Consider the following 16,399-nt stretch of genomic DNA (forward strand, 5'->3'; position numbering starts at 1 on the left):
GTCAATGCCAGGCAAATAGGCAAGGAAAGTTTATTTGTATATAGCACATTTCATACACAGAGGTCACTCAAAGTGCTCCAGGGACGGATTGGCAATCTGTGCGTTCTGGAAAAGTCCAGAACGGCCGTTCAACGGAGGGCCGTCGCCCGGCCGATGGCAAAAAAAGTCTAATAAATATGAACAGCCAACAGCAGAGGCACTAATACGATCACTTATATGCTGCTACGTGTAAAAAAACGAGGGAGAAGAGTCGGCCTACTAGTCGTGATTGGTCCACGGATTCCCGGAATTCGCGAGCATCTATGTTTGCGAGCCTGAGCATCCACAGCCTGGTCATGATGAGGGACAGACCGAGTTAACTTCACATCAGCAAGAGCTAAGTGCCAGTAGTAGCAGGACACGTGACATTATAATATAATATACACGATATAAAAATAAATAAAACTCGCGTGAAAATTAACGTAATGCGCAACTAGTGTAAGAGAAAGACGTGATGTGAGTGTGTGCGCACGCGCGCGTGTGTGTGTGTGTGTGTGTGTGTGTGTGTGTGTGTGTGAGGGAGAGAGAGGCGCGGGCGCGATTGAACAGTGGAAATATAAAAACAATACATACTCTGTCATTTTGTTCATATGGGACATAATTCAAACATCAAAGTGTTTGCTTATATTTGTATACAGTCGCAATAAAACAAAACATTTTGCTTTTGTCAAACTGTAAACTCTTGTCAAACTGTAAACTCTTGTCAAACTGTAACCTACAACTGTCATCTAACCAAAATCACACACATCAAAGCAAATAATATTTATCCAACCCCGTTTAAAAACAGTCTGTGGGTGGACATTAATCGTATTGCATTGGTTTTAATTTCTTTCATTGACTTTATTGTATATGAGAGGTTGTAGTGAGCTCACATTTTCTGCTACAATGAAGACTATTGAATTAAACGGGTAAATATCAGGCATGCATTGCAACCACTCTAAACGTGCTAATAAGAAAGGGGGCTAAATAATTGACCAAATATTAGTTTAACCAAAAAATCCTAGCTTGCACTTTCTGTCTGTCTTCCATCAGAGTGCAGTTTTTCCTTGTCTTTCATATTTGTGTTTAGTATTGTGGAATTGGCAAAGACCTGGTGGTTGTTTGTGAAAGCTGTACAGACAAAATTAATAGGCCTAGCTATTTTCATTATTTCACAGCCTTATTATACATCAAAGTTTAATATGACATGGACAAAATATTAAATATCCTTGTCTAATAGTCTGACAGTATTGTGGCATAGTATCAGGACATCCTTGTGTCTGTTGTGCACGGCTAGGGGCGAATGGCCGGATGATGGGCCTATTTGGGAAAAAGTCCAGGGCTGTTTTTTAGCCCCAGTCCGTCCCTGGCTTTACATAGAAATGAGAAAACAATAAGAGAAAAAAAGTATGTAGAAATAAGAGACACAAAAAAATCAAAGATACATGAATTTAAAATATCAATTAAAAGAAAATAAATGTTATTTTAATAAAAACTGAGAAAATAAAAAGAGAAATAAAAAGAATTAAAATAGTGCATATAAAATATACTGCAATAAGTTCGGACGCAGCATAGTGCTGAAATAACCCGACGACAGCTGTGTTTAAACGAGCATCAAAAATCCTCTCGTGCCCATTGAACTCGTACTGTAGTTATAGACATCTAATGAGTTAATTTCTCTTTACTATACACGCTCGGTAACTTTATCTATGAGATGGGTGTAGATGTCCGACCACTTAACCAGTGGTTCCCAAACTTTTTCAGCGTGTGGCCCCCCTTGTGTATGGGGCATTCCTTCGCGGCCCCCCAAAGAAAATTTGTGCCAAAAAACTGTTCTAAAACTCAATATTTTAATAAGAAAAATTTAATTATACAAAAAAGTAGTGCTTTTGATTAGTAGCCTTATTTTTTTTTAGGTTTAATTACACAGAATTCATGATAAATTAATGTATTTCATAAAATGTCATAAAACTGGGGCCCCCCTGGCACCATCTCGTGTCTCCCCTTGGGGCCCTGGCCCCCAGTTTAAAAACCACTGCACTAAACTACTGGAGATAATCCAGTCACGTCATCCATCCATTGAGGGAGCGCCAGTCTGAAGTTGGATAAAATCAGATTTTGTCTTGTAACTTAACGTTTACTGTTTGAAAACGGTAACAGTTCACAATAAGGTTGTATTTGTTAACAGTTAATGCATAGACTAACAATACTTTTACAGCATTTATTCATCTGAGTTCATTCAGTATTTGGGGCAGTTTCACGGACAGGGTTTAGATTAATGCAGGACTGGGCCTTAGGAAATTTAAGTGTTTTTTACAAACATACCTTACAAAAAAACAACACTTGTGTGCATCTAGAGACAAAACAATACCACTGGTATCTGTTAAGATATGTCACGGCAAGATGTTTTTAAATTAAGACGAATCAAACATTATTTTAGTCTTGATAAACCCTGTCTGGGGAAGCAGAGTTCTTGTCATTTCGAGAGATGTCCAGCGAGCGGCGCTATAACTCACATATAAGACACAGCTAAAAGCCCAGAGACTTATCTGATAAAATAAAACATTAAAGTTCATTTCTGTATTAGATATATCCGAAACAATTCATTAATATTAATCATGACAAACAAGTTCTGTTAAAATATGGGTTATAAATGTTATAAAAGTTGAAACTAATCTAACTCGCCCACAAAAACTACAAAGTGACAGCAAAACATATCAATCCAAAGTCAAAGCTTGTGCTTGTGTGTTTACAACTTTTTTAAATGTGGAAAATAAAATGATATATGTATATATATTGAATAGGTGTCCAAACATCTAAACAACATGTAAGAAAGTTTAAAATTGAAAGTGTGTAGAGGGGGAGTGTCTGAGAGAGAGAGAGAGAGAGAGAGAGAGAGAGAGAGAGAGAGAGAGAGAGAGAGAGAGAGAGAGAGAGAGAGAGAGAGAGAGAGAGAGAGAGAGAGAGAGAGAGAGATGAGTTGGCATGAGTTGTTTGGTGATCAGAGCCAATAGAAATCTTGCAGGGTGATAAGATCCACATGCGAGTGGAGGAGAGGAGCCAGAAACGAGAATTCAAACAAACAGAGAGAAAGAGAGAGAGAAAAGAGAGAGAGATATTTATAAAGTCACCTAGAGAAATCTGCATCAAAGTCTTTGTGGATCAGTCCCAGAATCCTTCAATCGTCTCTTAGACCAGAAACTAAGAGTTGAACAGTTTTGGGAAGCAGTGAAGTTCTGCAGACGACGACTCCTGAGGGACCTCCGCCGATGGGCATCATCAGATCCTCCTGTCCACATCTCTGACTACAGCTGGAAGACAAACCTACAGTGAGGTGAGTGATGCTCTCCACACATCTCAGTGTCAGGTTCAGACTCTAAAGATGACTTGATGTCATGTCAGGACTTTTCCCTTCTTCTCTGTGGAGTTTCCTGACATTAACACTGCTCATATTTAACACAGATCAGCTTTTCTTTACTTTATCTAACAAACATCAGGCATGAATGACAGTTTAACATCAGGCCAGCATCAAATATCAAACGATGATCTTATACGGTGTGTAACTGGATAATTGTGTGTGTGTGAGACATCTGCTCTGCGGTTGTGTTGTGTGTTTATTTTGTCAAGTCTGTGCTTGTGTTTTGTGAGAGTGTGTGATCGGATTATTGGTGCCGTTCTGTGGTTTGGTGATTTCTCGCCCTTGTACTGTTGTGTAAAGAGGATTTGTGTGAGCGCTCTATAATCAGCAGTTTTCATTTAGTTTTTTCATCAAATATCAGTCACATAACCCAAAAGAAAAATGATCAAACACACACACACACACACACACACACACACACACACACACACACACACACACACACACACACACACACACACACACACACACACACACACACACACACACACACACACACACACACACACACACACACACACACACACACACAGTTTTACAAAGCATCATTACACTGTAAAAAAAAATCCAGTATTTTTTTTCAAATCAACATATACTTTTATGCTACTTTAACTTAAAAAAACAACTAGTTGATGTTGTTTAACTATTCACAGGTCAAAACTTAAAATAGTAGCTTAAATTGACTTGCAAAACCAAGTCGTTTTAACTTTTACAGTGTAGAGAAAAGTACTATTCAGTTTAATGTTTTGTGTTAAATAGTTGAGTTTAAAGCTTCAGGGAAACGATAGCTTGATTTTTTTTTGTCTGTAAACGCAGAGCGATGAAAGCGATCAAGTTTTTAATAAAAAGGTTTGGTTGGGTCTCGCATGAAAACTGAGAAAAGCTGATAGTTAATCATAGTTTATTACAGTCATATATTAGTTTAATAGACCGGCGTGTAAACGCTATTCATCTAAATAATCATCATTAATTCACTTCATTCATCTGCTCTCTGTCTTTACATGAACACAAACATCAACCTACAGGATTATCATCTGGAATAATTCACTAAAACATTTATAATGCTAATAAAACATCTCGTATCTAACAGAACAGACAAAGAAATCAACATCATTCATTGAGCAGAAACTAAATTCAACGCAGGATTCAGTCCATCTGTGTCAGATCCTCACAAAACTAATCTGAATCTTAGAGTTTGTTTGTTTGTTTGAGTCACTGATGTGAGATCAGGTGGATCTGTGAAGATAAACAATCTCATCTCAGAGTAAAGATGACTGAATAATGAAATGTTGACTGTCAGATAAACGTCTCGTATTGAGCTTAAGGGGTTTGTACAGTATCTGTCAATCTTTATATTTTAAAGGCTCGGTGGGTTCGTGAGGATGAGAGCGTTGAGATGTTGATATTAAATCTGAATCTCTCTCAACTTCATCCTGGCTTCTCTCTCAGAGGAGAAACACTTTTCATTTGAAACATTTACACTTATGCCGCACCTCATCTTACTTTACTTTTATTTAAAAATGAAGAAATGTAATAATTAAACTATGAAATAAAACCAGCAAGATATGTGTCAATTATTTAAGAAATGATATGTTTGCACTTTATGTAGATTATAGCTATAGCTCTCTCTCTCGCTCCCTTACAAAGATTCATTATGCACTATTTGCATTTGTCTACAAAATTAAAATGAAGTTAAAACCGAAACATAAATTCAGTCAATTGTGTCCAAACTTCTGACTGCTGGTGAAGTAGTGAAGAGATGTTTAATGTCTGTGGTTTGATCAAATGAGACTTCAGAAGATGAAAGTTTAGCTTTAGTTCTCCACAGAATGACCTGAAGATGTTTCTTGACTTTCACAAACAGAACTTTGAGCTAAATAATGATAGAAAATGTCATATATATATATATATATTTTAAATAATGCTGTAAGAAATCCTAATCGATGTACTGTAACTTTACTATCATGTCATTTATTCTGCTTTCACTAATGTTTAACTCATCTTATATTCAAGCAGCTCTTCAGTTGGACATCATAACCTTGTTATTAAATGAGAGTTGATTTAATGTGTGAATGAATCATCTGAGTGAGGAAATGACTCATGACTGATTCATATAAAAGATCCAGATTGAAGTGATTTCTCCCTGAACTCAACACAAACACACAACTATAACATAAATCATACAGTAAAGTTGATGAAATGACCGTGAGTGATGTGACAGAAGTGTTTAACATGTACATGATTGTGTTAGCAGCACAGAAGGTCATGGGTTTGAGTCACACAAACTCAACACAACACTACACTGATATCAGATGTGTGCACAATGAGGATGAGATGAAAAAATATAAACAGTTATGTTGTGTGTGTGTGTTGTGTTGTGTGGTGAAAGGAGTGTTGAGTTGAAACTGTTCACTTGTGTTTTGAAAACAAATGTAAAAGATTTAAAAGCAGCAGATGATGATGAAGATGATGAAGATTGACTGTTTGATAACACGTTGTTCATTTTCTCTCTATGTTTTGTGTCGTGTGCTTCGGTCAGACTGACTTTTAAAAGCATATTATTAGATCTGAATAGAAATCTTTAAGTCTCTTTTAACAGCTTTTTGTGGCTCATCGTTAACAACACACAATCAGAAAAATGAATAACGTCTTATATTTTCTGATTGTTTTGGGGTTTTTTTTAGAGTACTGCGACTCATTGTTTCCTGCACAACATCAATGCTTCATATTGTCACGACTTATGCTTACTGTAGATATAACGTACACTGTAAATATCCATCTTCAAAATGTTCTTTCAACAAAAATAATTAAGTAACTTGAAAAAGGAATTTCTTTGTTGAAGGGGGTCAATTCATTATTTTGTGTTCACTGAATGAATAAAGCAACAGCTAAACAAACATTATTTTGGACTCATTCACCCAACTTGCCAAACGGAGTAATCTGAACACGCAATTTAAAAAAAATCTGCGGTCTGAATGGTTCCCAGCATGCATTGTGAAATGTTCACTTCTTTGGTTAATATTTACTAAAAAAGATGAGTGTTTTAATGTTTGCTGGATTTATTTATGTTGTTAATGTTAGTTATATGCGAGTTGTTTTGAAAGAATGATGTTTGTTACCAAGAATCCTCATGCACCTTTTCTGTTTTTTTCTTCAGATTTTGGTTCCCTGTTATTTAACAGTTTTACTCTGTAAAGATAAAGACTTATTCATGTTTAATGTTCATTTAACTTAAAGCGTAAATACCATATATTATATCTACAGTAAGTTACTGGTGACCAGCTGTCAGTAATCCTGTCATTTCTACAGACATGTTTAACGGTGTAGAGATGAGATGGAAAGCTTAAGAATCTCTTAAACAGAAACAAACTCTTCAATTCTGATCTTACAAACATCATCTACAGATTTCCTAAGATGTTTCATGATCTCAACCGGTCAGATACTCAAACCAGATGTGTAAAGTGATATTGAATGTGGAATAAAAAGTATGATATTATTCTTTAAAATATATTGAAGAAAATAGCCTGATAAAGTACAGATAGTTGTCCTTTAATAAAGTAAATACTTTACACCTCTGAATGATTTCAAATGTAATGTTTTCACAGAATGGTCTTTATATTATTGGATGATTTTAGCAGAAAACAGTAAACCTAAAATCAAAACAAAAAAGAACATACCAAAATAAAGTCCATGAGACGGTCAGGGGCAGTGAGACGAATCTTCACAAACTTTGACTGATCCCGTGTGTCTTGTGTAACATAAAGCAGAGAAATATGAAGGAGTGTCAGATGAAGTTCAGAAGAGTTTGAGCCGTAAGGGAGATTTATGAGCACCAGCGACTCCTGAACCCAAAACAACTCAACATTTATAATCTTTGTGAAAACCGCTGCACGACTCGCATGGGATTCATAAAACACTGCCATTACTGGAGATTTGAATCAATAAGAGTCAGCTGAACCTCTGGGATTTCATAGAGAAGTGTGGTTTCATGATAAAAGAGGCACTTTGTAAATATTTCATAAGAATCAATCGATCTGATTTGTTTTGAGGATGTAAAGCATCTGCTGTAAAGATGTGTGGATGATTGACAGGTGATCTCTTGCGTGGATGATGCTGTAATCTGTGTGTGACTTTTGTCTTTATATGAACACACACTTCAGGATTAAAGGATCAGAGATCGGCTGTTTGACAGAAATCCACTACAGATGCTTGTAAAAGTGAGAAACTAAAGCTGAACCATCATCATAATACAGCTGGAGTCAATATTCACGATGTTTCAGTCATTTTGTTGCTAATATAACAGATTAACATTGTGATGAGTTTTTATCATAGGCAGTTAAGTTCCCTAAAACATTAGCTGTAATTTTAATGTGTTAATCTTTTAGCAGAATGTGAATGTTTATAAATGTTTTTTTTTTACCAGAGTTTAACTCATTTCCATCACATGAATGTGCCGTTTAAACAGACCGAAATGTGAAATAGCTCAGTTATTTTTATATCTGCGTCATGAACACAAACACAAGACAGAAAGTTCTTGCTCATTTTGGGGGAATAAAGGTGAAACACTGGCTGATCCATTTAGTTTCCCTTTGTAACAAAACTTTCATTTAGGTAGCACCTTGATCCTTTCAAATCCTTTGTTTAAATACATCATTTTTTACTATACTTATAACTAATGCTCCATTCCATTCCATTTCTTTGGAATTTGTTTTATTCATAAACAAAAATACTCTAACTTGCGGCCAACTTTTCCACATTTCCCCTAACTAACTTTAACTTTTCCACATTGATGCATTCCTCACATCCCTTAGGTTGGTTAAAAACAAGAACAGATATTTTAAATTTGATGATTTTTGGGTAATGTCACTGATGTTTATTATTTTATTTTCTATATTTATTTATTCGTCTTTGCTCTTTTCTCAAGTTTTGGGACATTGTTAGCTGGGAATTGTAGAGACTTTTTGAATATAATCATTTACATTAGACTAAAAATCAATTAAATCAGGTTTGATAAACTTTGATATCTGTCTGGATACGACATGAGGATCTCTCTGGCTCTCAGCAGAGACTTTAATGTCGACTACCAGCAAACACAAAGTTCCCATAATGTTAGTTTTTGGTTTCCAAGGTTTGTTTTTGGTTAGTCATGAAAGTTTTCTTTATGAAAAATAGAATGTTCCTCTACCTTTCCTGGTTAACTAACTAACCTAAACGTCCTGGCTTACAAACTAAAGTTACTAAAAATAACGTTCTATTTTCGTAAAGAAAACTTTCCTGGCTAACCAAAAACAAACCTTGGAAAATAACGTTCTGGAAACCAAAAACTAACGTTAGAGGAACATTTTGAGAACCAAAAATTGTTAGATGAACCTGTGAGGGCTCAAACCTCATGGCTCTCGTGTGTTTATCTATTTAGGCTTTAAACGCCTAAAGGATTTTAACTCACCTGACCTTCAGTGATTGGTGTCATTAAAGAGGGCATATCATGAAAATCTGACGTCATGTTTAAGTGTTATAATTGTGTCCCCAGTGCTTCTATCAATCTAGAAAATGTGAAAAAGATCAACCCAGTAACTTAGTTTAAGTAAACCATTCTCTACAAGCATGTGAAAAAATAGCTCATTGAAATTTGTCTCCCCTTGTGATGTCAGAAGGGGATCTTATTATAATAATATATAATAATCTGTACTATCCAACCACAGCACTGCTATTTAGTGCAGAGAGAAAGCGATTGAAACTCAATTGTGCGGTTGAATATTTTCTATTTCATCAAACCACCATTATGGTGATCAGTGTTTGCATTTCATCAGCTCATTTGCATTTAAAAGGACACACCCAAAAACGGCACATTTTTGCTCACTCCTGCAAAGTGTCCTCCTTAAATCTCTTTCAAACTGATTGTTTGTTTTGTTAAACGTTAATTCTGATAATTTTCTGTCTCTTTTAGGATGAGCCGTAAGGTCGCGCTGTGGCTGCTGTTCACCGCCGCTCTGTGTGGCGTCTCCGCAGCTCGCAAGAATCGACCGCCGAGCTCCATCCCGTCACCTTTCAAAAACAACGGCAACACCTCAGACCGGCGCGGCCGTAAGCAGGAGGTTCTCGCCTCGAGCCAGGAAGCTCTGGTGGTGACGGAGAGAAAGTACCTGAAGAGCGACTGGTGTAAAACTCAACCCCTGCGGCAGACGGTCAGTCAGGAGGGATGCAAGAGCCGGACGGTCATCAACCGCTTCTGTTACGGCCAATGTAACTCCTTCTATATACCGCGACACGTGAAGAAAGAGCAGGAGTCGTTTCAGTCGTGCGCGTTCTGCAGACCACATCGCTTCACAACACTGACGGTCGAGCTCGACTGTCCAGACCTACAGCCGCCGCTCCGTTACCGCAGGATTCAGCGCGTTAAACAGTGTCGATGTATGTCGGTGAGCGTGACGGAGTCTGGGAAACAATGAGTGTGTTACTGTATAAACACTATAGGCTGCTATCTGAGGCTGTAGGACTGCACGCGTTCAGCACAGCGAATCAAGAGGAACCGAATCACCGGCCTCCATTAGATGAATCACTCATACAGTTCATTTATCCGCTTTCATTAGAAGCGAACAGAAGTTCCATAAAGGCCCACGTGGTTCTGCTCGAGTCTTACTGACTGAACCTGAGAGAGACTCGAACCCGCCGGTGCTGCTGAGGTTACTTTAGAGTTAAAAACATGACGACCTATAGACTATAGAGCGACTATACAGAGATTCTATAGTACAGTAAATCTGTATTTATCTAAAGAAAACTGATGTTAATATTAAAACTATTTTAAATAACCATCTGTTTATCTCTTCTTTTGTTTGGACATCGAGTTAAAGCTGAAGTTTGTGGGGAGAAACCTTTCATCAGCCCAAACTTAATGTACAAAATAAAACCTGTTAGCAGTTTGAACTATTACACACTTCACATTCACAGGTAGTGTTAGTAAAGGTTAAACTGGATGGATTTGAATGTTAAAGTGGAATCCGTGAATAATTGAGTGATGTTGATCATCAGAGATACAGTAAAGTAAACACTGAGTGCATACGTAAGAAATAATCAGAGACGGGCTGTTGAATTATTCAAAAATAATGCACACCCAAGGTGGTAATGTGAGCATTATTTTCATTATATATACCACGGGTCTGTTGAATGCTTTATTCTGATTGGTTGAGAAATGTTTAATGGGTGGGTGTTGATTATTTTTCAGTAAGCGCACACCTGATCTGTCAAATGTCCTTAAAACAACCACCTGAGAAATGTCTGTGATAGCTGTGGTATAAGAGGAATATTTGACTCTGATCCTTTGAATTATTTGATAATAATGCACACCCTCATCGTGTATCTCTGCTTCGCGTTGTGCCACGAAACCACTTTGTGTGTGCGCATTATTTTGTAATAATTCAACAGCCAATCATCAGTTATTATTATCATCCTTACAGAATAGAAAAAGACCGGAGTCAATTATTCCTCTTATACCACAGACATTTCCCTGGTGGTTATTTTAAGACATTTGACAGGTCAGGTGTCCGTTTATTGAAAAATAATCAACACCTGTGGAACATTTCTCAACCAATCAGAATTAAGTATTCAACAGCCTCGTGGTATAATCCCAATAATACACATGTATTCATTATACACTTTAATAAATCAAACCAGTTTAATGTTTTCTCAAACTGTTTGTCATTTTGTAATGATCGATTGAATGGATGTTGCCAACCCTGAAAACAGCCAAATATTGGATGACCAGATCCTGGATCCGTATGAAGAATAAAAACAGAAAGTGTGATTTGTAAAGTTGTGTATCTTGTGTTCAGTGTACATCACATTAAAGAGAAATGTTTGAATTGAATAATCCCTTTATTTTACATAAATTACACTTCTCAAAACCATCAAACATACAAACAGTTATTGCACATAGAGAGCAGACATCAGTCCTTCATCCAGACGTCCAACACAAACATGCTAAAAACAAACAAGAATGCTACATAAAGATGTTAATATCATTTACATTAATTAAAATTACATTTAAATACATTTTGTCAAACTGTGTGTCAATGCAGTGAGATAAGAAAAAACCTTGATGATGAATTAAATGAGCGAGAGACACGATCACCAGCTGTTTCTTCTTCTTCCTCCTCATATTCTACATGCTGAAGTGTCTCTTTCAGGTCCTGTAGTGTGCTTTTAAGATGTTAAGGTCAAGGCTACAGGACTCAATTCAGTGAAAACCATGTGCTGATGTTTAAAAAGCAGACGGATGAACTTCATATCACACACAGACTTTCTCTTCTTCCTTTTATCCTCATCTATTAAAAATAAAGTTGAAACTTTTTTGATGATATTGCTTCAAGACCTCCAGTACGTCCAGTGAACTTTAATGTCAATGTTGTGTGAGGTCGTCACACAGGATATGACATCACAGTCAAAGAGGGTAAACTGCGTTCATATCATAGATGACCAAAGCAACAGTGAAGTGATGTCTGCTGTGTGTTTGTGTGTGCGCTCGAGTCTTTAAAAGTCAGCAAGGGTTTTTGAGATCATTCATCCACAAGTCTTAAATCTTCATACCCAACTTTGCTTTCTGAGAGAGAAACACAAATAAAAATCAATCTCTAGACTCATCTGATCAATGTTATTAATTCAGAAATAAATAAATAAATGAGGAGTCTTACGATTCCAGATGCGTGTTTGGGTTTGATGCTGTATGTTGCTTTCTCCTTCACCTGTCTGAAACTTTCTTCTGCGGCTTTTAGTCTGAAGACACAAACATACATGAACACACACACACACACACACACACACAGATGAACACACACACAGATGAACACACACACACACACACACACACACACACACAAAGACGGACGTGTTATTCTTACATAATTTATATATATATATTAAAAAAATTCACAATCCAACTAGAATTTATCTGTAGCTGCGTTACCATTGTTCGTACATTCAATTTTCAATTTAAAGGGTAATGGAAATTTCGTAAAATCTCCCATATGTAACATGAGGAAGTGTTTCAGGCAATTCAGAGAAGGTGTATTCACATTTTCAGGTCACCTGATGTAAGTAAGTCCCATAATTATTATTTAAAGATGAAGCCATCTCGAGTCTTCGTTCAAGTTTCATTAGTTTACTGAAAGTTCTTGCACAAACACAAAATAAACATTAAGTAAACTCCGGTCAAAAACTGTGGTGCTCCGTCTTTCCTTTGTTCCTTATAGGAAGTGAATAAATCCTTAAGGGAACGTCCATCTTAAAGGCGCTAAAGACACTTACAATACTAAAACAGAGCAAACCATTACAACATAAACAGGGAGGTGTTTAACGAATGTACATAAATAACATAAACCTAAATTATACTTAAACATTTAATCCTTAAGTGTTACATTTTAATTATTTCAATTATGGTTCTTACACGTACGAAACCTCCCAGAAACACCTCTATATGTGTGTCTGCTCCTATAAAAGGCCTTTCTTATCATTAATGTTTGGATAACACTCCTACATCTCTCTTGATTTAAAATAACACCTAGTGCCTATACCATGATCAGTCGATGTGATGTTTGAAATGACTTCGTCAAAAATAACTGAGATCTGTTCTGTTGCTTTACTCAAGCAAAAACAAAACATCTGGAGTCAAATGTAAAGAACTTGAATGTTAACGGTTTGGTTTCTAACACTGAATAATCAGACACAAACCGGCTAAATTTAATCAGATTACCACGTTGTAAACCCATTTCAATGTTTGTTTACATGCACTTGCTGTATAATCTGCACAGACACAAACTACTAATGAAAGAAATCCTCTCAGCTTTGACCTGCAGAGAAAAATTGACTTTACAATGAACCCAATTCTGATCACAGTGAACTTTCTACATTTATCCAGAGATGAAGCGTGTGCAGCGTTACAAAGTTAAGGTATGGTTGGAGAAAGATTTGTTTTCACATCAGCAATGGAAACAGACATTTTCTAATGGCACCAAACCTATTTTTATTACATTACATAAAGTAATAAAGACAGAGACCCTTCAGAATGTACAGCCGGTATTGTCTTAACCTTGCCATGAATGTATGGTGTGCTACATATAAGACAGAAGCACAATCTGCACTGGGTATTTTAGGATTCACACGTTTACAGTACATGCTTGCTTGTCTCTTTTGATTAGATGGATTAAGGTGTTTACATGAAGGCTAATCGATTATAAAAAGATTATTTAGTTGAATGTAACTACTGATGTTAAAGATCCCAGAGACTCTTTAGTCTGGTGATGTGACCGCTGGAAGAGCAGCACCCCGGTAACACACAAACATGTTAACTTTAACTAGTCCTGACAGATGTGTGGAGGACAGCCGGTTAATCTGGACACGTTCACATCCTCCGTGTTCAAACAGCATAAAGAGACACAGACCATTAAGAAGAGTTTACCCACAATCCTCTGGCTCTTCAATGAGGGTTTGTGTGTAAGTGGATGAACGGCAGGCGCTTCTGACCAGTCAATGAAACCAAACCACCATAATTGGCCATGTTTTGAGTTACAGGAGAGACACGCTCACATCCTGATATGAACTCATTTACTGTCATTAAATACCAAATCCTGAAAGACCAAAACTAATTCCTAAAACAGAACAATCTTTAACTAAATACTTGATACGTGCTCAGCTAATATAAAGATTATGATTTAAAACACATAAACATTAGATCAACTCATTTCATCAGTGAAGAAAAAACACAAAACAAACACAAAGAGCCGAAGTCATCATCGGATGACAAAGGAGAATAAGCTATGAAAGATAAACTTCATTCATGACCTTGACGAGCTGAAGCTCATAAAACAAGACAGATCTGAAGTTTCGTTTGAGTAAAGCACAATAACTCAATCACTGCGGCGTCACACCACAGACCTCAGACCTGAAGTGTAAAGCAAACATCATCTGCGCGGATCTATTCAACTGCTAAGAGCACTGTGTGTACCGACCTTCTGACGCTTTTAAATGTTTACAGGAGAGAGAGAATTATGGACAGCAAGTAAAGAGAGCGAGAGCGAGAGAGAGAGAGAGAGAGAGAGAGAGAGAGAGAGAGAGAGAGAGAGCGAGTGAGCAGGATTGTAAGTGAGAGCGAGAGAGCGAGAGCGAGAGAGCGAGAGCGAGAGAGCGAGAGCGAGAGAGCGAGAGCGAGAGCGAGAGAGCGAGAGCGAGAGCGAGAGCGAGAGCGAGAGCGAGAGCGAGAGAGAGAGAGAGAGAGAGAGAGAGAGAGAGAGAGAGAGAGAGAGAGAGAGAGAGAGAGAGAGAGAGGGCGAGTGAGCAGGATTGTAAGTGAGAGCGAGCGAGTGAGATTCTTCAGTAGCAGCAGAAGTAAAAACATCCTTCTGTTGTACAGTAAAGAGAATCAGACAGACCGGATGAGATCAGATGGACTCTGTCTTTAGCTCTAAATATGGTGGTGTTTGAGTTTAAGGTCATGATCTGCTTCAGAAGTGTCTCTTTCATGATGAAGTGAGCGACACACGGCTGTTAACAACTCTACAGCTGATCTGAGATCTGCTACTGAAACTCTTAAACAAGAATAGAAATATTCAAGTCCATGCAGCCTTAATGCAGTAATGACTTCAATAAAAGTGTTAGTTTCAGTTCTTCATTCTGATTGGTCAATAGCTGTGGTTTATTTATGATAACACACATCTATGAGTGCTGTACTCAATGATTCTGTGTATCATTGCACAATGTAAACATGTGTGAAACATTCTCGCTCAGGGACGATTTTATCCAGCGAAGTGATTTTACTTTAAAGTTGTGTTAATGCAAATACTTTTATTTATATATATATATAGAATGTGAACTGTTTTATAAAAGCATTCGAGGTGGGTCTGTATGGTGAATAAAACACAACTGAAGGGGTTGCAACTATCAAATAAATTCAAGCTAATTTACTAGAAAGAAGTATTGTTTCAATTACAGCACATTTAAAGTGAAATCAATCAGTTATAAAAGTGATAGAAAGCAGACACACGAGCTCATGATTAAAATCTCTTGGACGCGTCTCCAATTCTAATGAAAGTGTTAAGATCTTAGCATCTTTACAGCCTGATATCAGTCTTTTATTGTTTTAAAGGTGCAGTGTGTACATTTTAGTGGCATCTAGTGGTGAGGTTGTGAATTGCAACCAATGGCTCAGTTAACTGCTCACCCATCGCATTTAAAACATCATCAAGACTATTGGTCCTCCTAGTTGTCAGTGCATTTTTTTAAAAGTGGAGAAGGCGGTTCTTTTCTAAAATTCGGGAAAATCCTCCGCTACACCTTAAAGGGCTTCTGTAGAAACATGGCGGCACAAAATGGCGACCTCCATGTTAGGGGATCCTCAGTATGTAGATAAAAAGGTCTCATTCTAAGGTAATAAACACATAACGGTTCATTATAAAAGGTCTTTATACACCCCTGATCATATAGTTTTGTATATTATTTTGCATTTCTGTCACGAGATCCTTCTAAAAATTACACACTGCACCTTTAATTCAATCAAATAAAAATATTGACAGTGTGAAAAAGATTTTATATCCATCACAAGCTTACAGCTAAAAACACCTGAATGATCATTAAATCTCTTCATATTAACTTTTTTTTGGTAATTTTAAAATAAATAAAATAAAATAAATAAATCACATTTGCAATCGTGCTCACAGTATATTCATAAAAAGCTTTCTTGCTGTTGTGACATTCTTATTTAATCAAATGTTATAATATAAAAAACCCTAACCATCTCATATAAGCACTTTTGTGAACTTTATCAATGATGGACGTTTTATATTCACCAACATCAATGATGTTAACAAATAAATCAGACCTGCAATTCACAAAAAACTAAAAATAAAATCTTGAAGCTTTTTGTGTCAGACCAAGACCAAGTACAGAAGCAACGGAGATGGAGACCTTTAAAACTCG

The 16,399-nt window shown here is 36.8% G+C and overlaps 2 protein-coding genes across 2 annotated transcripts in view; one reads left to right on the top strand and one right to left on the bottom strand.

The window, feature by feature from the left end:
• The first annotated feature begins 3,040 nt into the window (after positions 1-3,040).
• On the top strand, positions 3,041-11,298 carry grem2b (gremlin 2, DAN family BMP antagonist b). Its single transcript, XM_065272793.2, has 2 exons — positions 3,041-3,352; positions 9,384-11,298. Exon 2 carries the CDS (start codon positions 9,385-9,387, stop codon positions 9,883-9,885), a length of 501 nt encoding a protein of 166 aa, XP_065128865.1. The 5' UTR covers positions 3,041-3,352; position 9,384; the 3' UTR covers positions 9,886-11,298.
• A 9-nt stretch (positions 11,299-11,307) lies between these two features.
• The window catches only part of fmn2b (formin 2b), a 42,128-nt gene continuing 37,036 nt past the window's right edge, over positions 11,308-16,399 (bottom strand). The window contains exons 17-18 of the mRNA XM_065272311.2: positions 12,124-12,205; positions 11,308-12,032 (exon numbers count right to left, since the gene is read on the bottom strand). Of these exons, the coding sequence (XP_065128383.1) occupies positions 12,006-12,032; positions 12,124-12,205 (109 nt within the window). The 3' untranslated portion in view covers positions 11,308-12,005. The remainder of the gene's footprint in view (positions 12,033-12,123; positions 12,206-16,399) is intronic.

This window comes from Paramisgurnus dabryanus, chromosome 1, assembly GCF_030506205.2.
Source record: "Paramisgurnus dabryanus chromosome 1, PD_genome_1.1, whole genome shotgun sequence".
Classification (NCBI taxonomy): Eukaryota; Metazoa; Chordata; class Actinopteri; order Cypriniformes; family Cobitidae; genus Paramisgurnus; species Paramisgurnus dabryanus.

What these genes read in the sequence shown, in the direction of transcription:
- grem2b (XM_065272793.2), top strand. Translation starts at nt 9,385, where the DNA reads ATGAGCCGTAAGGTCGCGCTGTGGCTGCTGTTCACCGCCGCTCTGTGT.